Source organism: Plecotus auritus (genome assembly GCF_963455305.1).
Source record: "Plecotus auritus genome assembly, chromosome: 10".
NCBI lineage: Eukaryota > Metazoa > Chordata > Mammalia > Chiroptera > Vespertilionidae > Plecotus > Plecotus auritus.
In genome coordinates this window covers 11,636,065-11,659,507 of record NC_137785.1, presented here as the reverse complement: position 1 = coordinate 11,659,507, position 23,443 = coordinate 11,636,065, and the positions used below count along the sequence as shown (strand labels likewise).

The following is a 23,443-nucleotide window of genomic DNA, read 5'->3' as shown; positions in this document are numbered from 1 at the left end:
CGCCGCCCGCCCACCCCTCCTGTCTCGTGCGGCGCGAGGGCCGGCGCGCGCCACCGCCGGGATCCGGGGTCGCGACTCGCGTTCCACGCCGCACGCCACTCGCTCCAGGTGACATCATCTCCCTGCCGGGCTCCGCCTCCCGCCCCAGCTGCCTCACGCCGCACGCCTATTGGCTGACATGTCTTGAGCCCCGCCTCCCGCTCTCCGCCCGCGCGACCCCTCCCGGCCCGTGCGGAGGCGGGGTTTAGCCTCCTGCCGGTGCCGACACTGCTTCCCATTGGCCACTCAGAGCCGTCTGTCAGTCTCCTGTTAAAGGGGCCACGACCGCCCGGGAGCTGTTGGGGGGGAGGGAGGAGGGAATTTTGGGGGGGAAGGTGGGATTTTGGGGGCGCTGGTGGGCACCCCTGAATCTGGCGGCTGCGGCCTCGTGGGGGGAGGCTGAACGGTGACAGGGTTAGGGGACTATTTTAGGGGGTAGAGGGCTGTAAGACTGTGAGAGGGAGTGGGGTCCCCAGCGCCCAAGCCGGAGCAAGAGACGCGGAGCCCGCGCGAGCGGCGGAGACAGGGTTCCAGAGCTACAGATCCGGGCCCCGGCCGCCGCCAGGGGCCCCGCCCGGTCCCCCCACCCCACCCCACGTCCCTCCTGCAGCCCAGCTCCGCCCGCAGCCGCCGCGGACCAGGTAGGTAAGAGCCCGGCCTGCCAGGCAGCGCCCACCCAGGGGACCCCTCGCCTAGCTTTCCCCGCCTCTACGAGATCCTGGATTCCCTTCTTCATCCCCGGGGACCCCAGCGCCCAGATTTCACAGCCCAACCCCAGAGAGTCAGGTGTGCCCCTCCCGGCTCTCAGAGTCCCCAACCAAACCCTAGAATCCCAGGCATACTGCCGCCTTGCGCCTCCTCCAGGGCCCAGGAGCCTGGATTTCAGTTCAACCCTGGGAACCCCTCTGGATCTAGATCCTCCTCCTCGGCCCAGACCGGAGAGCCCCAGACACCCGCCGCGGCTGTGTCACACTCCCCAGGCGAGGGCCGTCCGTCCCCCGTCGCGTCCGCATAGTGCCCCTTTCGCGCACCCCGTCTGCCCATCTCCAGCCCTTCGGTTCCAGCAGCCGGCCGCATCCCTCAGTCCAGGCCGACCCGCGGCCACCCTGGACACAGGCCCGCTCTGGAGCTGTCCATGGTCAGCGCGCTCGGCAGCCTCGCCTCCCCCACCTCCTGCTGCCACCGCCAGAAAGGGGGCGCCGGCGGCGCGGGGATCCCCCCTGCCGCGCCTTTGACCCGGGGATACCCGGGCCCTCCCCGACGCGGACACCCGGGACTCAGGGTTCCGCTGGCCAGACTCTGGGCCCGGTCCTCAGCACCCTAGATTTCCGGGACCCCAGCACCTTCTTCAGGAGTCAAGGCTTCTGAAGGTTCCTGCCCTATCCACCTTAGGGTAATTGGCATCCGGGGACCCAGGTTCCCAGCCTTTGTCCCTTTAGACACCCAGTTCAACAGCCCCTGCGCTCCTCAGGCAAATATACCCAGCATCCTAGTACCCCAGCATCTGCCCCCTTAGGGATTCAGGCGCCATGACTCTCCCTTTCAGGGACTCAGAATGCAATTGTTAATGCCATACTTTGGCATCTGCCTCCCCACCCCCTATCTCCGCCCCTGAAGACTAGATGCCTTGTCCCCAGCCCTGCACCCCCTCAGGGACCCAGGCGTTCAGATCCTAGCTTCTGTATTGGTCACCAGCCTATACTGAGGCCATTTGCCTCAGCCCCCGCCCCCAACCCCCTGTCCTTTACCTCCACAAGGATTCAGGAGTCCAGGTCCCCAGATCTGCTCTCCTCCTGCCCAGGTTTCTAGCTCCTCATCTCTTACTCTTAGGGACCCAGGTCCCCATGGTCTCACCATCCCCCTATAAACTCCACAGCTCCCAGCGGCCTTGGCAGACTCCTGCCTCATCCCCATTTCATCTCAGTTGCTGAGCTGCCCGGGACTCTATTCTCTCCCCTGAGACCCAGCTTCTTGAGATATTTCTGGCACCCCATTGCCTTCCGAGGCCCATATTCTCTGAATACACTCTCTCAGACTATGAGCCAAACATACATCCCTTCCTCCAAATGTCTTCTGTGGCCTAGGCTCATTCGATGATCTAGAACCTACTCACTGTCTTGCACATTTCCAGTTAAGCATTGCCCTTGCAACACTCCACATTCTAGACTCTTTCTAGATCCTGGAACATTCCCAGTCAACATCTCTGTTCCATCGTCACCCAAGGCATGTTCTCAGTTCCAGGCTTGATGCTACATTCTAGGCATGTCTTTTCCCAGATGAATTCAAATACCGAAATAACCCCCGCAAGCCAAATTCTGATCCCACTATGTCTTGGGACAGGATCCAGTCCTTGCTTATTCTCTGCTAAAATTTCCAGCCATATCCTTGGCATTGTTCTACATTCCATTCTCTTCCCAGGGACATTCTAAGTTCTAGAAGAATGTGTGTCTTCCAATTATGTGATCTAGTATTTATTAATTTATTATTGATTTCAGAGAGGAAGGGGGAGAGAGAGAGAGAGAAACATCAATGATGAGAGAGAATCACTGATCGGCTGCCTCCCGCACGCCCCCCACTGGGGACCAAGCCTGCAACCGAGGCGTGTGACCTTGACTGGGAATCGAACCTGGGACCCTTCAGTCCCCAGGCCGATGCTCTATCCACTGAGCCAAACCAGCCAGGGCATGTGCTCTAGTCTTTTAATTGTGCTATCAACTCTAGAATGTATTTCCTGCTTCAGGTTCCATCCAATTCTACAGTCTACAATCTAGAAGACTCCCACTGAAGTGTTCTACTTTACCTCTTCCTTCTCGGGTTCTAGGTTCTAGGCCCATCCATTCCATTCCCACCTTCTCCGTCCACCTTTTCCTTAGTGTGATGTTGGTTCAGAACTTGTCCCCTGGTGGATTGTGGGCTTCCTCCTCTTTCTGCCACATCAGCATTCTAATCATGCTCTAGGCTCTCCCCTCTTCTGGAGTCTTCAGCTTAGAAATGTCCTCATTCCCAGAGCACCCTATCTCTCCTTTGCCAGCTCAGGCCTTATGCCAGTAAATTCTCAATTCCAGGCATGCATCCTTCTACATCTTCCCCCAGGCACGACTAAGTTCCAGAAAACTCCTTGCTACTGTCTAGGTTTTTCTTCACCTCCAGGGCATGTTCTGAATTCTAGAGCATCTCTTTTTCATTCTGAGTTCTAGCATTATCTAGACACAGGATAAAACCAAGATTGCAAACCCTGTTATACCCTCATCTCTGGTAGATTTTGCATTCTAGATTATGTCTCCCGACTAGGTTTGTTGTGCATTGCATTAGGTATATTCTTAGATATCATTCTGAGGTCACCCAGTTGCTTTTTAAGTTATTGATTGCTCTTGGCTGGTTCAACGTTTCATACCAGGCTCCTAGAATATGCCCGAAGTGCAGCTCTTACCCAGCTCACATTATAAACGTGGAAGGATATGTTCTTTTTGCACTCTGTGCTGTACCTACATGCCGGTGGCTTTCTAGATCTGTGCCCAGCGCTGCTGTGTTTTGTTTCCTTCTCAGTGAATTTGAAGTTCTAGAACAGCTTCCTTAAAGCATCTTGTGTTGCATGCCCTGACCAGGTTCTGGGTTTCAGATACCATGTTGGTTTGGGGCCTAAGGCTGGCCTGCCTTCTTATGAACATATTCCTGAATCTGGCCTCTGAGTGCTAGGATTCAGGTGTCTAGATTCTCAGATGTACCTGTCCAAAGACCCAAGGGACCCAGTTGCCTGCTCTCCCAGGCCCCAGGGCTCTCCATTCCCTTCTCTCCTCTCAGGAGTCCAAGGCCCAGTCCCAGGCTTTAGACACAGTCCGAAAATTGGGTGGCGCTGGGAATTATCTACTCTTAGAACCAGTTATGCCACTGCCAGGTGGGAGAGAGGGAAAGGGGGGAAGCAAATGAAAGTCCCTCCTGCTTTCGGCTGGGCCAGCTGGACCTGTCCGACCTGATGTGTGGGAGGGAGTGGCTCAGGAGAACTCCATTCATCTCCGCCCACAGCTTGTGCGCCCCAGCTCCTGGGTCCTGGGGGCCTGGCCTCTTGGGTTCTGGGCGAGCAGGGGTCTGAAGGCTGGGATTTCTTTCTTTCTTTTTTTTTTTTTAAAAATATATTTTATTGATTTTTTACAGAAAGGAAGGGAGAGGGATAGAGAGTTAGAAACATCGATGAGAGAGAAACATCGATCAGCTGCCTCCTGCACACCCTCTACTGGGGATGTGCCCGCAACCAAGGTACATGCCCTTGACGGGAACTGAACCTGGGACCCTTCAGTCCGCAGGCTGATGCTCTATCCACTGAGCCAAACCGGTCAGGGCTGAAGGCTGGGATTTCTGAGTCTGAGGTTGGAGGCCTAAAGCCCAGACAGAGGAGAGGGTGTAGTCTCGGACTCCCGGGATTGGGAAGGAGGGGACTGGAGGCTCAGACTCCTGAGTCTTGGGGCAGGAACTCCAGGACCTGATGAAGGAGGGAGCTGGATCTTGGTCACCTGGATTGTGGGAGATGGCTAGCCCACCCGCCCTCCCCCATGCTCCCCCCTCTCCATGTGGAGTGGGTCTTTAGATTCTTCTGGAGTTGAGGTCCAGATGAGAAACTGAAGAAGAGGGGCATCGAGCTGGATAGCAGCTAATCAGGTACCACTGACCTAATTCTGTGACCCCAGTCCTGTGTCCTCCTGAAGTCATGGTCTGGCTGGGGCTCAGTTTTGTCACTCCTGCAGTGGGTTGAGGGGGATTCTTAGCATGGCCCAAAGGTAGAGGCTGGCCTTTCCACATTCACTCAGGCAGTACCTGGGTCACCTGGCTTCGTTGTGGAGGACTAGGCTGGGCCTAGATTTGCTGTCGGTGCCTGATGGAGACTGACCTCAGTTTCCCCAAATGCTCTCACCCAGGTAGCCAGAGCAATGGGTTTCAGTTTATCCTATGCCATGATCAGAATGAACAGACCTCAGTTTTTCCGGTGCAATGCCTGGGTGGCTCTGCCTCAGTTTCCTCAATGTATTGGCAGAGTGGCCATGTCTGTTTCTCTGCCTGCGCCTTGACGAGGCCGGTCTCTGTTCCCTGCCCCTTCGCTGCCCATGCAGGCCAGCACCGCCGCCATGATGTGCGAGGTGATGCCCACCATCAGCGAGGATGGCCGGCGGGGCTCGGCGCTGGGCCCGGACGAGGCGGGCGGCGAGCTGGAGCGCCTCATGGTCACGATGCTCACGGAGCGCGAGCGACTGCTGGAGACGCTGCGCGAGGCGCAGGACGGGCTGGCGACGGCGCAGCTGCGGCTGCGCGAGCTGGGCCACGAGAAGGACTCCCTGCAGCGGCAGCTCAGCATCGCGCTGCCCCAGGTCTGGGCGGGGCCGGGGCGGGGCCTCGAGCGGTGAAGGCGTGGAGGGGGCGGGGCATAGCGCGTGGAAGGGAGGGGTCAGGGGCGGGCTCTGTCGTCGAGGGGCGGGGCCTGAGTCGCTGAAAGGGGCGGGGCTTATCAGGGAGGGCGGGGCTTTTCAACAGTTCCGTTCAATGTGGGAGGTGGGGAAGGATTGATCTGATTGTCCCGATCTTGCCCACATCTGCACAGGAGTTTGCGGCTCTGACGAAGGAGCTGAACTTATGTCGAGAGCAGCTGCTGGAGCGGGAAGAAGAGATTGCGGAGCTGAAGGCCGAACGGAACAATACGCGGGTGAGCGCCTTGCTACGCGGTGCAGGCGGGGCCTCGCGGTGCTGCTGTCTGACCACCTGGGGTGCTGTCCTCTCCCTGATCCCACTTCTCGGCTGGTGTCCTCTGGTCCCCTCCTTCCTTCCTGTCTCTCCCCCTCTCCATAACGGTCTCTATTTCTGTGCCACTCCTTCCTGACTCCGCCTCTTACCTCGGATATCCCTCTCTTACTGACCTTTCTCATTCCTTACCTTTTCCTTGGCTTCACCTCTTTCCCCATGTGTCCAACCCACCTGTCTGACCCACATTTCCTGTCTACCCTTCCTCTCTTTCCTTGCCTCTTTGACCCGGTGTCCTGTCCCTGCAGCTACTGCTGGAACACCTGGAGTGCCTGGTGTCCAGACACGAGCGGTCACTGCGCATGACCGTGGTGAAGCGCCAGGCCCAGTCCCCCGGCGGGGTCTCTTCTGAGGTGGAGGTGCTCAAGGCTCTAAAGTCCCTCTTCGAGCACCACAAGGCCCTGGATGAGAAGGTGTGAGAATGGAAGAGCCTGGCTGTAGAAGGGAAACCCGCAGGTGGCTGGGGCTGTCCTGAACTGGAGAGATTCTGGCTGTGGTTGGTTGGGGATGTCCTAAGTGGGGGGGAAGTTGACTCCGATCGACTGGCTCTGCAGACTGACCTGACTGGTTGATAATGGAAAAGTGAACGAGGGCGGGGCTACCCGTGGCTGGGCTGCTTTGGTGGCAGGTTGGGGCTGCACATCCATTATAGATAGAGGAACTCTAACCTTCCGTATGAGGCCTGTTCCAGGGTGTTCTTCACCATGGCCAGCTGTCCTAGATTGGATCTGATCTCCATCTCATTCCCGTCCTGCCCCATCCCCAGGTCCGGGAGCGGCTGCGGATGGCGCTGGAGCGGGTGGCTGTTCTAGAAGAGGAGCTGGAGATGAGCAACCAGGAGGTGAGGCCAAGAAGGGGAGGGAGGGACTAAGGACCTCCCAATGGGGTGGGCTGATTCTGGGTTCCAGAACCTGTTGGGGGCAAGACTAGAGCAGAGGACTAATGGGGCTGGACTCTGGAGAGAACCAGTGGGGTTCCTAAGCGCTACAAGGAGAACGGCCTAGTGAAAGTGAGACCAAGTTGAGAACCAGCAGCTGGCGCCAACAGGAAGAACCCACTCCGAGGAAATGTTTGGATGGGAAACGTCAGGGCTAAAGAGGACAAGAGGAAGGCCAAACCCCCTCCCTGCTGGGAAGCTAAGGAGAGATACAACAAGAGCCCAGGGTCTCAGGCTCCAGCAGGCCCCAAGGCTCCTATGGCCTCTCCTTAGAGGGCTGGGGCCAGTGGGGAGGAACTAATCTTCCTTTTGCACTGATTTCCCTTTCCCGTTCCCAGACTCTGAACCTTCGAGAGCAGCTGTCTAGGCGCCGATCCGGGCTGGAGGAGCCCGGCAAGGATGGGGACGGGCAGGTAAGAGGTGGAAGTCTTTCGCTCCCTCTGCTCTTCATTGATCCTCATCCCTCTGACCTCCAATCTCCTCTGACTTTGTGATGGGCCCTTTTTTTAAAAAAAATATTTTTTATTGAATTCAGAGAGGAAGGAAGAGGGAGAGAGAGGTAGAAACATCAACGATGAGAGAGAATCATTGATTGGCTGCCTCCTGCACACCCCACACTGGGGATCAAGCCCACAACCCAGGCATGTGCCCTCACGGGGAATCGAACCCTGACCCCCTGGGTCCATAGGTCAGTGCTCACCCACTGAGTCACGCCAGCTGGGCTGTGATGGTCCTTTTAATGTTTGATATGATCCTCACTGACCCTGGGACATCTGAGCTCCTAGGACCTGATTCAGGTCACCTAGCTAGCTACTGTGACCTCCATGACCCTTACTGATACATTTTTAAAAATTTTATTGATTTCAGAGAGAAAGGGAGAGGGAGAGAGAGAGAGAATCATCAATGATGAGAGAGAATTATTGATTGGCTGCCTCCTCACGCCCCCTACTGGAGCCCTGATGGGGAGTCAAACCGTGACCTCCTGGTTCATAGTTCGATGCTCAACCACTGAGCTACACGGGCAGGGCACCCTTACTGATCTTTGATTCACTCTGTCCACTCACCCCCACCAACTTTGTTTTCACCTGGCATTTTCTTTCTATCTGTTTCCCCACTCTGGGTTCTGTCCCTTCCTTCCTCACGGTCCCCACTTCAGACCCTTGCCAATGGCCTGGGCCCTGGAGGCGAATCCAACCGCCGTACGGCTGAGCTGGAGGAAGCCCTGGAGCGGCAGCGTGCGGAGGTGTGCCAGCTGCGGGAGCGCCTGGCGGTGTTGTGCCGCCAGATGAGCCAGCTGGAGGAGGAGCTGGGCACCGCCCACCGCGAGCTGGGTAAGGCCGAGGAAGCTAACGTCAAGCTCCAGCGCGACCTCAAGGAGGTGAGGCCGGAGCCGCCGGTGGGTTGCCCTCTATTCCCGCCCCCCCTGACCCCCAATAACCCTTCCCCATCTCCCTTCACCCAAAGTCACAGAGCTCAGGAATGGTGGAACCCGAAATCAGTTCACAAGCTGTGTAGACTCTCTTCCTCTCTCTGAGCCTCAGTTTCCTCGCCTGTAACATGGGACTTACAGCTTTGTCAGAGGGTTGGCGTGTGGCACATACACAGTGGGCTCTCAGGAACCGTTCCTAGTGATGTTATCATCGGCAAATGCTGATGATAGAAACATCAATGAGAGAATCATGGATCGGCTGCCTCCTGCACGCCCCCTACTGGGGGTCGAGCCAGCAACCCTAGGCATGTGCCCTTGACCGGAATCGAACCCGGGACCCTTCAGTCCCCAGGCGGACGCTCTATCCACTGAGCTAAACGGGCTAGGGCTAAGTCCTGGATTTTTGAGGCAAGTGGTCCAAGAAGCGTGGAGGAGACTTCCCATCCCCTGAGCCTCAGGACCATTCACATGGGGAGGGTCTAAGTGCTGCTCACGGACTGGACCGTGTGGTACCACCATTCTCACTTTCAAGAAGCAGGGACCTAACGTCTATTCCTGGGGGCTCTTGGCAGGTTTGGTTCCACCATTCTGACGCCCGGATGCCAGGGGACTTCATTTCCCAGGGTACCCTGGGGTGCCTGATTTGGGGTTCTAGGCCTAGGCTCCCCGCAGGGCCTTTGGGGAGCTGTAGTCCACGTGGCCCTTTGCCACCTCTGCAGGCGTTGGCGCAGCGGGAGGACATGGAGGAGCGGATCACGACGCTGGAGAAGCGCTACCTGAGTGCCCAGCGCGAGGCCACGTCGCTGCACGACGCCAACGACAAGCTGGAGAACGAGCTGGCCAGCAAGGAATCGCTGTACCGGCAGGTAGGGGCGCCGCGGCAGGGAAGGGGCGCTGGGGACGAGGTCCTGGCCGTAAGACCCAGCTCCGCTCCTCTCCTGTCCCTGTCCTGCCCTAGAGTGAAGAGAAGAGCCGCCAGCTGGCCGAGTGGCTGGACGACGCCAAGCAGAAGCTGCAGCAGACGCTGCAGAAGGCCGAGACCTTGCCTGAGATAGAAGCGCAGCTGGCCCAGCGCGTGGCGGCCCTCAATAAAGTGAGGGGCGGCCTGGGGCGGGGCCGTGAGTCTCTGGAGGAGGGGGCGGGGCCCGGATTCTGGAGGAGGGGCGGGGCCTGGAGGGGGCGGGACCTGGCGTCTGGAGGGGTAGTAGACATGCAGCCTGGATTCTGGATGAAAACGCAGGGCCTGGGGATTGGGGAAGGGATAAAACTTGGAATGGGGGCAGGGTGTAGAGGTCTGGGACAGGGGGAGTGGGGGGAGGAGTTCTCTAGTTTGGACTGAAAGGATGGATGGCCTGGAACATGAACTGAGGAAAGGAACAGGGCCCGTACATAGATGAGGGCCGGGCCTGGTACCTGTCTTGGAGGAAGTGGGACTGGAGCCTGACTGGGTCCCAGTGGGGCAAAGTCAGATGTCATGGTTCCATCCTCTAGGCTGAGGAACGCCATGGGAATTTCGAGGAACGCCTCAGGCAGCTGGAGGCCCAGTTGGAGGAGAAGAACCAAGAACTGCAGCGGGTGAGAGAACGGGCTAATGCAGCGAAGGCGAGGGGCGGGGCCTGGAAGCGGGGGCGGGGCCTGGGGCGGGGCCTGGAGGCGGTAAGGGGAGCTCAGGCAGGGGCTGCGCTCAGGGCCCTGTGGGCTTGAGCACCCGCGGTCCCCTTCTCCTTTGGGCAGGCCAGGCAGCGGGAGAAGATGAACGATGACCACAATAAGCGGCTGTCCGAGACAGTGGACAAACTGCTGAGCGAGTCCAATGAACGGTTACAGCTTCACCTCAAGGAGCGGATGGGGGCGCTGGAGGAGAAGGTGCACCCCAAGCCAGCACTCTGATAACCCTGCATCCTGGGCCTCCTCTTGCCCAAATCCCTGGACCCCAGATCTTTCCCCCGGACCCATTATCCAAGATCTCCCTAAACTTGGGCCTCCCGAATCTGACAGACTTCTCTGCTGTATTGCAGGGACCACTCTTTCACCTAAATCCCCCAAGAGCTGAATTCTGGGGCACCTGTACCCTGAGTTCTTGGCTTTTCCCCAAGCCTCTTATCCTAGGGACCCTCAAACTGAATCCTCTGATTACACAGGACGTGGAATTCTGGGGCTCCCAGGAACAGGATCCCCTACCCCACTGCATCTTTGGACCCACAACCCCCATGTGCTCCAGCTCACCATTCATGCACACCTCATTCATGGGGCTCCTCTCAGGCCCCCAGAGCATGTCCCTTTCAGGCTCCCCCCCCTCACTGCATCCCTGTCCCCCACAGAACTCACTGAGTGAGGAGATTGCCAACATGAAGAAACTCCAGGACGAGCTGCTGCTCAACAAAGTAGGGAGGGGCTCGGAGGGAGGGCCAGGGCAATGGCAGGCACTGCTGGGGTTAGAACCAGGTGGGCGGGGCTGTGCCGTGGGCACATTCAGACCGGACACCTCTGACCCCTCCCCGCAGGAGCAGCTCTTGGCAGAGATGGAGCGAATGCAGATGGAGATTGACCAGCTGCGGGGGAGGCCACCGTCCTCCTACTCCAGGTGACAGCAGCGCTCCTGCCCCTCCACCCCCCACCCATGGACCCCCTTGGCCAAGCTCATCCTTTCTGATCCCTAGATCTTCCCCATACCGACGCCACTCACTGTCTTCCAGAGACTTCCACTGATAGCTTTTATTTTTGACCCCTGACTTCATGACCACCGACACCAGATCCTTTTCCCTGACCTTTGACCTCAGATCCCTCTCTTAGTCTCCTGACCGAAGGCCCTTTCCTACCTCAGCTTTCTTTTTTTTTTAAAATTTAAAATAGATTTTTAGAGAGAGGGGAAGGGAGTGGGAGAGAGAAACATCAATGTGATGTGATAGCAAAGCATCAATGGGCTGCCACCTGCATGCTCCCTCTGGGGGATCGAGCCCACAACCCAGGCATGTGCCCTGACCAGGAATCAGGCCTGTGACCTTTCAGTCCACAGGACAACGCCCAACCAACTGAGCCACACTGACCAGGGTTCAGCTTTTCTTTTCTGGACCCCTTAGTCTCTGTCTTCCTCTTTATTAATATGTTTTTAAAATATATGTTTTTATTGCTTTTTTAAAAAAATATATTTTATTGAATTTTTTACAGAGAGGAAGGGAGAGGGACAGAGAGTCAGAAACATAGATGAGAGAGAAACATCGATCAGCTGCCTCCAGCACACCCCCTACTGGGGATGTGCCCACAACCAAGGTACATGCCCTTGACCAGAATCGAACCTGGGACCCCTCAGTCTGCAGGCCGACGCTCTATCCACTGAGCCAAACTGGTTAGGGCTGTTTTTATTGCTTTTTAAAGAGAGAGGAAGTGAGAGAGAGAGAAACATTAATCGGCTGCCTCCTGCAGGGCCCCCACCGGGGATCGAACCTGAAACCTGGGCATGTGCCCCGACTGGAATGGAACCGATGACCTCTCGGGGCACGGGACAACACTGGACCGACTGAGCCACGCCAGCCAGGGCTCTGACTGTCTCCATGCCCACAGGTCTCTCCCTGGCAGTGCCCTGGAGCTTCGTTATTCCCAGGCACCTACGTTACCTTCTGGTGCCCACCTGGACCCCTATGGGGCTGGCAGTGGCCGAGCAGGCAAGAGGAGCCGCTGGTCAGGGGTCAAGGATGAGCCCTCCAAGGTCAGCAACCACTTCTGGGGCCTGGGCTGAGCAGGGCTTGGGAGGGCAACAGTGGGAACTGGGGTCTATCACACGGGGCTCTGGAGGGGGCTGGGTGGAGAAGCAGGGTCTCCTGGACCCAATGCTATCTTCTGTCCTTCTCCCACAACTCCCTTTTCCCCACTTGCCTGGATGTCTCTTCATGGAAATCCTGCTGCCTGGTGAGAACCTTAGAGGAATGATGGGGTGGTGAGGGGGATTGGTTCCGGGGGATGGTGGGCAGGGTGTAGAATCCTAGAATGGGTGGGGTTAAGTGAAAAAAGTGAGTTGGGTCAAAGAAAACAGTGAAATCAGGGGAGGGAGTGGTGTCATCAGAGGGTTGGAGTGGTCAAGAAAAGGGACCTGTCAAGAGACATAGCAGGGCTGGAAAAAGTGTGAGGGCTCGATCACAGGGTGAGGGCAGTCCGTGTTGGGACGTGGGCAGGGTCACAGAGGGTGGGCAAGGTCAGGAGAGCTGAAGGACAACCCAGGGCCAATCTCCTCCCCCGCCCGCCTGGGGCCCCTCTGTCTCCACACAGACACAGGAGTGGGAGCGATCTGCCCCTGCGGGGTCCATGCCACCCCCGTTTCCTGGGGAACTGGATGGCTCAGATGAGGAGGAGGCGGAGGGGATGTTTGGGGCCGAGCTGCTCTCCCCCAGTGGGCAGGCCGACGTGCAGACGCTGGCCATCATGCTTCAGGAGCAGCTGGAAGCTATCAACAAGGAGATCAAGTGAGCACTGGCCCAGTCCTGCGGCACTGCCCTGCCTGAGCGCACCCCACGGCCCCTCTCGCTGTGCAGTCTGATGTGAAGGCCAGAGCCCAGCTCCTCTCCCACTGTCCTCAAGGAACCTTCCCAGCCCGACACTCCCTCCAGAAGTCTCCTATATGTTATATGATATATGATATATGATATATGATATATGAATATATATATATATATATATATATATATATATATATATATCCATCCCTCAGGCAAGTACTCACAATTTCCCAATACAGCAAAGACTAAACCTCCAAATACCAAAATTCTCAATCCAGTACATCAACAATCCTCCAGGACACCATGGATTTAATGGCTTCACACAAAGAGTACCGAGAGAGTCCTGGTACCCCAAGATTCTCAACACAAGCACCCCATCCCAAAACACCAAGAACCTCACTTTAACACATCAAGAACTGCAATTCTCCATACCAAGAATGTCTACCCAACAGATGATATATAACAAGAATTCTCAATTTATTAAGACTCACCCATTATATAAAGTAAACCCTTGCCCTGGCTGGTTTGGCTCAACGGATAGAGCGTAGGCCTGCGGACTGAAGGGTCCCAGGTTTGATCCCGGCCAAGGGCACATGCCTGGGTTGCAGGCTCCATCCCAGTAGGGGGCGTGCAAGAGGCAGCCAATCAATGATTCTTTCTCATCATTGATGTTGCTCTCTCTCTCTCTCCCTCTCCCTTCCTCTCTAAAATCAATAAAATATATTTAAAAAAAATAAAAATAAAGTAAACCCCAATTCCCCAGCAACTGCCTTATTTAGCAATTCCTTAATAACACACCCTTCCTGGGCCCAGCAAGTAAGCCAACATGACTACCATCTTCCATTCAGACTTGTTCTGACTTGAGTAATCAGCTCTCACATACAAATGATTCTAAGCCTTTCCCAGACCCTAGGTTGACCTCTGAATCCCAGATCTCATCTTGATCTCATTATGCATTGGCTCTTGTTGTCCTCCTTGAAACTTGATCTCTTTCCCATAAAAATCCCTTTATGATTTTCCAGAACCACTTGGTTATCATCAGGGTCATCCTGATGCAGACCCTGACCATCGTCTCTAATCTGCTTCCATGACCCCCTGAGCCCATCATGACCCCCAGCTGCCCTTGAGTCTTGGTGGATTCACATCATGAATCACCAAGACCCTCTAACCTCATGATGCCTTCTTCAGAATTATTTTTGCCTCCCTAAGCTTTCTGGCTCATTGGGATCCTCAGACTCCCTCTCCCATCGTCCGCCTCAGTCCGCTCACCAGTCTCTCCCTTTCCCTCCGCAGGCTAATCCAAGAGGAGAAGGAGACAACAGAACAAAGGGCAGAAGAACTGGAGAGCCGGGTATCTGGCTCTTGCCTGGACTCACTGGGCCGCTACCGCAGTAGCTGCTCACTGCCTCCCTCCCTCACCACCTCTACCCTTGCCAGTCCTTCCCCTCCCAGCTCCGGACACTCAACACCCCGTCTGGCACCCCCTAGTCCTGCCCGTGAGGGCACCGACAAAGCTGTAAGTGTTCTGAAATCTCCTTAGCTTGGTGGGGTGGGTAGGAGGTCAGAAACAGGGTTCCCCAACAGAGAGCAACAGTAACTTCTCACACCAGTGGTTTTCAAAAGCAACCTTCCCTTCCCTAAACATTCCAACTCAAAGGCCAAAGGGAGGACTGAACCACTGGGCTCCCGAACCCTAACTTGTATTCTAGTTAGATCTGGTCTGCCTTTACCAGTTTTATGCATTAAGTTTCTGCAAGTGATTTTTAAAAATGCTCCTGTGACTAAACATACATTTGAGAACTACCATTATATCCTCATAATTGACCTTTGAGGGATACATAATAGATATTAATTTTATTGCCTGAAACCCAAGCTTTTCTGCATCCAGAACCTGTAACCCAGTGGCCACATAGATCCCACTACTGACACCATAAGCTGGAAACTATAAACATGGGCTTGTTTAGCTCCAGTGGGACTGCAATCTTTGGCTTTACTTTTCATCCCACTTGACCTAGGCTGCCTTCAGAAATGGTACCCCAAACCAGGGATGTCTCATACATCCCCCAGTAGATATGTCAACTATGAGGAACCCCCAATATGACTCCAACTTAATCCAGACTCTCTACTTCTCTGTCCCCAGAATCATGTCCCCAAGGATGAAGCTGGGGCTCCACGAGGGGAGGGGCCAGCCATCCCAGGAGACACCCCACCTCCCACTCCCCGCTCTGCCCGCCTAGAGAGAATGACCCAGGCCTTGGCACTGCAGGCAGGATCTCTGGAAGATGGGGGGCCCTCACGGGGAAGGTCAGCAGGAACAAGAGATGGGACAGGGATGGGCTTGCTTGGGAGGATGAAATGGGAGTGGACCAAGACTTGGGATGAAAGGATGCTTCCCAGATGGGGTCTGCCCTCACTCTGTCCTGCTCATCCAGTGAGGGCACCCAAGATTCCCTGCACAAAGCCCCCAAGAAGAAGAGCATCAAGTCATCCATAGGTCGTCTCTTTGGCAAGAAGGAGAAGGGGCGAATGGGACCACCAGGACGGGACAGCTCCTCTCTGGGTGAGTACCCTGATTCTACCCCTTCCTTCCTCCCTCCCTCCCTCCCTCCCTTCCTCCCTCCCTCCCTCCCTCCTTTGTTTCTTCCTTCTTCTTCTTTTTTTTTAAATATATTTTATTGATGTTTTTACAAAGAGGAAGGGAGAGGGAGAGAGAGTTAGAAACATTGATGAGAGAGAAACATCAATCAGCTGCCTCCTGCACACCCCTCACTGGGGATGTGCCCACAACCAAGCTACATGCCCTTGACTGGAATCGAACCTGGGACCCTTGAGTCCTCAGGCCGACACTCTATCCACTGAGCCAAACCAGTCAGGACTCTTCCTTCTTCTTTACATATTCACTTGACATTCATTCATGTCCTCCTTGATTTGGTAATTCATTTACAATGTGGAAGGGACAGGACTTGGCTGAGGATGGGCTGGGCGGGGGGGGGGGGTCGAGGAAAGAGCCCTCTGTGGCCTGCTTGAGTGACGGGAGGGCTAAATCATAGTTATTTCATTTACCATTTAGAGAGAAGCATCCTAAAGGCAGAGCACCTGGTGTGCTGGAGCCTTCTTGTATTGGCTGTGAGAGCCAGTAGTTAAATTTTCAGGCATTTTGTGAGCTGCTTGACATCACATCGGTAGCTTGAAATTGGCATAGTGGGATTATTTACACCACAGAAATTGGCAAATGCTACAAATCAAGGAGTATCTCCTTCTTCCTCATGGAGTCAGCTAAACACGTGCCAGCACACTACTGCCACCCTGACAAGGCCAGACCAACGAATGCCCTATTTTGGGGTTATCTCCAATTTATTGCCTGGGAGGTGACATTGGTCCCTGTCTGGCTTGATCACTCCCTCTCTGTGGCCTCATTTACTATTCCCTTGGCGCCTCTACTCTCCTGGCTTCCTTCTCACCAACCCCAGCATGAAATATTCTGCTTCCCCCTGAGACTCTCCAAATTTTGACCCCTTCCTGCCTCCAGCTGGAACACCCTCAGATGAGACGTTGGCCACTGACCCCCTGGGGCTAGCCAAGCTGACAGGTCCAGGAGACAAGGACCGGAGAAACAAGAGGAAGTGAGTGTGGGAGTGGGGAGGGAGGGGAGGACTTACAAAGATTCACACGCATTTTATTTTAACCTCCTGCCAGGATGTCTACATTCATAACAAGTGTTTTGAGAGGGGGTCGTGGTGAAGGGGGCCATCCCGTAGGGCCGGGTGTCTCTGCCCCTGAGAGCTCCTGCCCTGGCCCCCTCTTCCCAGGCACGAACTTCTGGAAGAGGCCTGCCGCCAGGGCCTGCCCTTTGCCGCCTGGGATGGCCCCACCGTGGTCTCCTGGCTGGAGGTACTGGGGCCCAGAAATGCCCTGATTCTTGACCTTCAACCCCTGTGACAGCCCCACCACTAGGGCTGGTTGGGCCCACCTAGCACCACCCTCCTAGCCCAGATGTGGGGGTGGGTGAGGGTGGGGGATGCGGCCCTGGAAGGAGTCAGGCTTCCTGTGATCTCCTTCTTGTTTGTTCTCCTTCTCCCCCCACCCCCGCCCCTCTGGGGATGCTGGTCTCCTGTTGCTTCTCTTTCTCTCTCTCTCTCTCTCTCTCTCTCTCTCTCTCTCTCTCGCTCTCGCTCTCGCTCTCTTTCGGATTCCCTGTCTATTTTTCGGCTTCTCTCCTCATCTCTGTGTTTCTGTCGTGGCCCATATTTCTCCCCATGTCTCTCTCCCAATGTTTTTGCTCCTTTCTCTCCCCATGTCTGTCTCTCATCTCTGTGTGTCTCTCCTGACCTCTGTCTCTCTCCATCCCTCTCTTTCCCTTTTGACGCCGGCATTGCCTTTCTGACTCTCCTCCTTTGTCTCCCTGTGTCTCCCTCTGACTCACATCCCTTTGACTTGCTCTTGGTTCCTTCCCACTGTGAACTTTGTGTCTTTCTGTTCTTCCCCCACCTGCCTTTCCCCATATCTCTGTCTCCGTCTCTCCCTTTCTTTCTGTCTCTCCCCCATCTCTCCCGTTTCTCCTCTTATGTTATATTGTCTGTCTCCCCGCTGCCTCTGTCTCTCTCTTCCCCCCTTCGCTGGTCCAGCTGTGGGTAGGCATGCCTGCGTGGTATGTGGCCGCCTGCCGGGCCAATGTCAAGAGTGGTGCCATCATGGCCAACTTGTCCGACACGGAGATCCAGCGAGAGATCGGCATCAGCAACCCGCTGCACCGGCTCAAGCTGCGCCTAGCCATCCAGGAGATGGTCTCACTCACCTCACCCTCCGCTCCCGCCTCCTCCCGCACAGTGAGTGTCCAGTGGCCAATCCCAGCCCTTGCTGCCTCAAGGCCCCGCCTCTTGCCTTCAGACTAGCCAATCCAGGCCTGCTTATTCCAGCTCCTTCCTATAGACCTATTCTCCCTTTACGCCACCTGGATTACTTTGGGGGTGGGGGAGGGGCGAGAGGTCTGCCCTCAGGTCTCCCTGCCTCCCCTGTACCCCTAAACTTCAGTCTGTCTTCAACCGCAGCCAGAGGGACCCATTCTGGAGAATAAGACAAACCCATATGGTTCCCCGCAAGGCCTTTGATGAAAGGCCATTGCCCCCTCCTTCCCTCATTCTGCTCCTTGGCACCAGCTTTTGCTTGCAGCACCCCTCCCCGTTTCCCCCAAGGCTGGCTCCTTGTCATCCCTGAGGTCTCAGCTCAAGTGTCACCACCTCCAAGAGGCCTCTCTACTCAACAGCTAAACTAGTCACCTGCCCAGGACATTAAGACCTAATTTTCCTCCATAGCATTCACTGCCTTCTAATGTTTTATCCTTTCATTCCATACAGAAAATTATGTGTACGGTGCCTAATTCAGCAGTTAGCCCTTTGCCACACTTGCTGTTCACACGTGTATGTGGGTATCTGAAGCACTCGAATGTAATGTGTGGACATCATAACACGTTAGCCCCCACATTACTTCAGCGGGCGTCTCCTAAAAATAAGAACTTTTCCCTACATAGCCACCATGCCCTTGTTACACCGAAGAACATGACCGTTGTTGTTAATTTCATCTACTATTCAGTCTATACTCAAAGTTCCCCTCGTACATCCCAGACTCTACAGCTGTGTCTGGCACTTAGGAGTCATTACATATATCTTTTTTTAAAAAATATATTTTATTGATATTTCACAGAGAGGAAGGGAGAGGGATAGAGAGCTAGAAACATCGGTGAGAGAGAAACATCGATCAGCTGCCTCCTGCACACCCCCTACTGGGGATGTGCCCGCAACCAAGGTACATGCCCTTGACTGGAATCGAACCCGGGACCTTGAGTCCGCAGGCCGACACTCTATTCACTGAGCCAAATCGGTTTCGGCTACATATATCTTTTTTTAAAAAAGATCTTTTATTGATTTTTAGAGAGAGGAAGGGAGAGGGAGAGAGACAGAGAGTGAGAGGGGGAGAGAAACATCCATGGGAGACCCAGACATGATTGGCTGACTCCTGCACGCCCCCTACTGGGGGTCAAGGCTGCAATCCCCGCACGTGTCCTGACCAGGAATCCAACCGGCAACCTTTTGGTGCATAAGAAGACGCCCAACCAACTGAGCCATACCGGCCAGGGCGCACATGATGGAATCCATGTATGAATTCCTAACTCCTGCGGTTGTTAGGAGCAGGTGCTCAATAAATGTGAACACACGTCCTCCTTCCCCGGAACATTCGCCCCTTTGCTGTATCTGCCACCTCCCTCTGAATCCTTTCTGCACGTTTGTGTGAAGAGAGGGGATGTCATTGGCACAGGGCCACACGGCAAAATGCCCAGCAGGCCCCCAATGGAAACCTGCATTTGTTCAACTCCGAAGCCCAAGTTCTGATACGCAGCAGGTGCTCAATGAACGGTCATTCCTTTTCTCTGTCACTGGCCTGTCCAAGCAGTGACTGGCCTTTCTGAGCCAGAAAGTAGACTGTGTATAAACGTGCATGACCTGACCTTCAGGAGCGTGGCCCCCTCCCTCTCCCTGTCTGGAAGTCCCCTCTCGCCTTCCGTAACACCCGTGGCCCCTCAGTCCACAGGAAACGTGTGGATGACACATGAGGAGATGGAGTCCCTTACAGCCACGACGAAGCCTGTGAGTGCCCCCTGCCGGCGGCTTTGGGGGTGGCACTAACTCTCTCGGGAGGGGCGGGGCGGGGCGAGTCTGTGGCTGTCTGTCCGTCTGTTCGTTCCTCCCGCCCTCCTTCGCCTGCCCCTTAACCCATCCCTTCTTTCCCCTCTTCCCACTAACGGGTCAGGAGACCAAGGAGATCAGCTGGGAGCAGGTAGGGGGCGCGGGGCGGGAAGTGGGCGCATGAACAGGCTGTGCACGCTGCATGGACGCCCCTTCTTCTCCGAGCCCCGCCCCTATCCTCGCTGGAACATTCCATCATCACCGCGGGGGGGGGGGCGCTGTGCGGAGCTCGGCTCTGGACTGTCTCACGGTGGCTTGGTGGGGGTCTGTGTAGAAGCCCGGTGGTTCCATGGTTAGCTGTTAGCTTGGTGCACGGGCCATCCCATTACCGTGGGTTGTGGGGACTCCAGGGGTTGTCCTATTGCTATGACTAGAGGGAGACTGTGCACCCGTTTTCCCGCTGGCTGAGGGGAAAGGACTGTTCCAGTGTACCGGGCAAAGGGGAAAGCATTTGGGGAGGGGGCAGCACGTCTGGCTGAGAAGCTGGGGAGGAGGAGCTCCACTGTGCTCTCAAGAAGGGGGAGCATGAACTCACCTGGTGTAAAGAACTGTGTGGGCCCGGCTCTCTGCTTCCGGTCAGGCGGGGCATGGATTGTTTCCTTATGCTCAAGTCCCTGAAGGACTTTGGGCTGATCGTGAATATTTCGGGACAGTGCAAGAGTGATGGATGAATCACTTCCAGCTATGCTGGAAGAATCTATTTTGTTGACTCGGGGGAGAGTAGTGTGGTTGGACTGATCTGTTCTGAGTTGGGACCATGTTAGACCAGTGCTTCTCAACCTTTTATGTACAATTCACATCACCTGAGGATCTTGTGAGAATGCAGGTTCTGATTCAGTAGCCTGGGGCTCAGATTCTGCAATTCCAGCAAATTCGCAGGTGATAGTGATGCTGTGGGTCCAAGGAGCACACTTGAGTAGACAAGGCTCTGTTCTGTCATTCTGAAGGAGCAGGAGACACCTTTGGATGGGTCCACTGTCCGGCTCAGGGGTGGAAAAAGCACGACCTTGGGTTGGGGGTTAGACTGTACCCTTGCATACATACATGGGAAGGGGTCCGAGGGCCTGACCCCTCCCCTACCTGCCCCTGGCCCCAGATCCTGGCATATGGCGACATGAACCACGAGTGGGTGGGGAACGACTGGCTGCCCAGCCTGGGGCTGCCCCAGTACCGCAGCTACTTCATGGAGTCGCTGGTGGACGCCCGCATGTTAGATCACCTGAACAAGAAGGAGCTCCGCGGCCAACTGAAGATGGTGGACAGCTTCCACAGGTGGGGCTGCCGCCGGCGGGACAGACCAGGGGGCCCACACTCCTGCAGAGTCTGGGCCCGTGGGACTGGTGGTGGGATTCTCCAGAAATCGACCCCCGTGCCCCTTCCGTCAATAGGGAAAAGTCCAAATTCTGAGACACCTTGGCTAGTTGACTCCACACCCCTTCCAGGTTTGTGAATAAGAACTGCCTGTTGAAAGCACCCCAGCTTTGAGGTCGGCAATCAGTAGAACTGACCCAATGGACTAACTCTGACCTCTCGCAGAAGACCAGGCAGTGGGGAGGGCCCAGCAGGAGCAGCAGTCATTGGGGTTGTGAAGGCTCCTCTGTGACCCCACTTCCCCTGCTGCTCAGGGTGAGTCTGCATTATGGGATCATGTGCCTGAAACGGCTCAACTATGACCGGAAAGACTTGGAGCGGAGGCGAGAAGAGAGTCAGACCCAGATCCGAGGTGAGTAGGAGAGGGTAAGAGTCCCTCTGGGAGCCAGGTGGCGAGGTTTGGGGCAGGTGATTTAGAGGAGAGGAGGGAGGCGGGAGAAGAAAAGCGCTACCATAAACCATGGGGTGGAGCCAGTAAAGGAGGCACCGCCAGGAAAGAGGGTGAAGGTATGGGCTAAACTGGAGGTGCCTGCCGCTGAGGGTTCCTTTGGTCCCCAGATGTGATGGTGTGGTCCAATGAGCGGGTCATGGGTTGGGTGTCCGGACTGGGACTGAAGGAATTTGCCACGAACCTCACGGAGAGCGGGGTGCACGGGGCGCTGCTGGCCCTGGACGAGACCTTTGACTACTCCGACCTGGCCTTGCTCCTGCAGATCCCCACGCAGAATGCACAGGTGAGCTGCCGCTTGGCCCGGATCATACTGGGCATCCCCACCTCGCAGTCTGCAAGCTGCAACCCCTTTCCCACCTCTCCCCCCCAGGCCCGGCAGCTCCTGGAAAAGGAATTCAGTAACCTCATCTCCTTGGGCACAGACAGGCGGCTGGACGAGGTGCGCGCAGCAGCTCAGGAGGCTCGGCTCCTTGCACCTTCAGGGTGGGAGCTGAAGGGGTGGGGCTTGACTGCCCAGAGTCGGGGTTGGAGGAGGGGCCAGGATAGGGGCGGGGTGGAAGAAGCGGCGAAATACGGAAAGGGGTGGAGTCCAAGGAAGGGGCGGAGTCAGAACCGGACCGTGGTCCCACACTGGATGCCCGGCTCCTGTACCTAGGACAGCGCCAAGTCCTTCAGCCGCTCCCCATCCTGGCGGAAGATGTTCCGAGAGAAGGACCTCCGAGGTGTAAGCCCCGACTCAGCTGAGATGTTGCCTCCTAACTTTCGTTCGGCCGCAGCAGGGGCCCTGGGCTCGCCGGGGCTCCCTCTTCGCAAGCTGCAGTCGGAAGGTGGGCGGCTCCCCTTCGTCGGGGTGGGAAAAGGACCAACTCTACATTCCAGCGGCCTCCTCCTCCAGGTTCTGAAATGGCCTGGCCCGTTCTCCCCCGCTCATGGCACATGGGCCGCTCCAATATGCCAACTCTCTCCTCCGGGTGTGGAATGGATTAATCTCGCACCCTCTTTCCAGGGTGGGAAATGAACTCGCCTAGTGTCATCTGGGGCACCTTGGACGAATCTGCGGGAAAGGGAGGGAAACCGGCGAAGATTCAGGCTGTCTGTCATTTCCGAAGGGGAATTCCAAGGAAGGAAGCTTGGGGTTGAGGATCGGAGAAACCCAGGGGAGGACAGGGCGTGCGCGCGCGTGTGGGTGTGGGTGCGCGCGCCCGCTGAACCGCTGCTCGCTTTCCCTCCAGGCCAGACCTCTGGGAATTCCCGGGCAGACGGCGTTTCGGTCCGGACCTATTCCTGCTAGTGCAGGCCTCCAGGTGAGGACTGTACTGGGCGATCCTGGGGGTTGGGGCAGCACAATGGATCTTCACTGCTCCACGTACTGCCGGCGTCAATGTAGGTGACCTCACTCGGATGAAGAATCTCCCAGAGGCCGGGCTGCCTCCCCTCCTGCCCAGTGTGGTCTCGCCGCGGAGCGCGGCTGGGAGCTCGCGCCGCCGACTGGACCATCTGCACAGAATGGAGGGGAGCGCGCGTCCCCGCCTCACAAATGGACTGGGCCTGGACCAAACCACATGAACTGGACCGAGAGGGGGAAAGGAGAGGGCAGGAAGAAATCCCGCCCCAAACTTCCATCTCCCTTGTCTCTACTTTGTAATTTATTGATCAGTTTCCGACGGGAGACGGGGGCCCATTCCCCACGGGAAGGGGGCGGGGCTGTCCTCCCGGGCCGCATGCGAGGAAAGGCTGCCCCCTCTCCTTTCTCCCCGGTCGCGGGGCCCAAGTCTTCCTTCTCCGTCCGAAAGGAGGGGAGGGGGGACTCGCTGCTACAAGCCTCGCCCCCAGTGCCACTCAGTCCCGCCTGCAGCCTCCGGTGCCCGGTGGCCTGAGGTCAGCTGTGGGCGGGGTCCCTCTCCCCAGTGTCTCGTGTCCCCGGGGCCCTCCGCCCCCCGTGCTGTGGCCGTGTCCGTGCCCCAGGGGTGGGGGGCGCAGAGTGCGCTCCCCGTTCCCCTCCGGCTCCGGGGTTTGCATGGGAGAATCCTCTTTCCACGATGCCACTGGGCGATGTGGCGTGGGGGAGGGAGGACGGTGGGAAGCCCTCGCCCCAGACTCTTGGTCGGCCTCCCTGCCTCAGGCGTCACTCAGTGATCACGGGTAAAGAGAACTGTTTCAAAAAGCGCCCGTGTTGACTGATTTATTTATCTATCAGGACCT

General features: G+C 56.4%; 1 protein-coding gene across 3 annotated transcripts; it reads left to right on the top strand.

Moving 5' to 3' along the window:
- The first annotated feature begins 405 nt into the window (after positions 1 to 405).
- Positions 406 to 23,398, top strand: PPFIA3 (PTPRF interacting protein alpha 3). Of its 3 annotated transcripts, none has more exons than XM_080644196.1 (30): positions 406 to 680; positions 5,142 to 5,396; positions 5,627 to 5,728; positions 6,072 to 6,236; positions 6,590 to 6,664; positions 7,099 to 7,173; positions 7,917 to 8,138; positions 8,909 to 9,055; positions 9,148 to 9,282; positions 9,681 to 9,764; positions 9,924 to 10,055; positions 10,511 to 10,573; positions 10,694 to 10,773; positions 11,751 to 11,895; positions 12,459 to 12,646; positions 13,973 to 14,195; positions 14,820 to 14,983; positions 15,112 to 15,239; positions 16,209 to 16,302; positions 16,489 to 16,570; positions 17,305 to 17,505; positions 19,258 to 19,320; positions 19,484 to 19,510; positions 20,516 to 20,691; positions 21,045 to 21,142; positions 21,349 to 21,524; positions 21,612 to 21,680; positions 21,897 to 22,068; positions 22,474 to 22,545; positions 22,629 to 23,398. In XM_080644196.1, exons 2-29 carry the CDS (start codon positions 5,157 to 5,159, stop codon positions 22,530 to 22,532), a joined length of 3,585 nt encoding a protein of 1,194 aa, XP_080500322.1. In that variant the 5' UTR covers positions 406 to 680; positions 5,142 to 5,156; the 3' UTR covers positions 22,533 to 22,545; positions 22,629 to 23,398. The 3 variants fall into 3 exon arrangements, with proteins under 3 accessions (XP_080500322.1, XP_080500323.1, XP_080500324.1); XM_080644197.1 differs by having other exon boundaries at positions 406 to 684; XM_080644198.1 differs by lacking the exon at positions 406 to 680 and adding an exon at positions 4,674 to 4,692.
- The last annotated feature ends 45 nt before the right edge of the window (positions 23,399 to 23,443 follow it).

What these genes read in the sequence shown, in the direction of transcription:
- PPFIA3 (XM_080644196.1), top strand. Translation starts at nt 5,157, where the DNA reads ATGATGTGCGAGGTGATGCCCACCATCAGCGAGGATGGCCGGCGGGGC. An exon ending in TCAAGGATGAGCCCTCCAAG is followed by an intron (nt 11,896 to 12,458) that starts GTCAGCAACCAC and finishes ACACAGACACAG; the next exon opens with GAGTGGGAGCGATCTGCCCC. An exon ending in CCGTGGTCTCCTGGCTGGAG is followed by an intron (nt 16,571 to 17,304) that starts GTACTGGGGCCC and finishes TCGCTGGTCCAG; the next exon opens with CTGTGGGTAGGCATGCCTGC.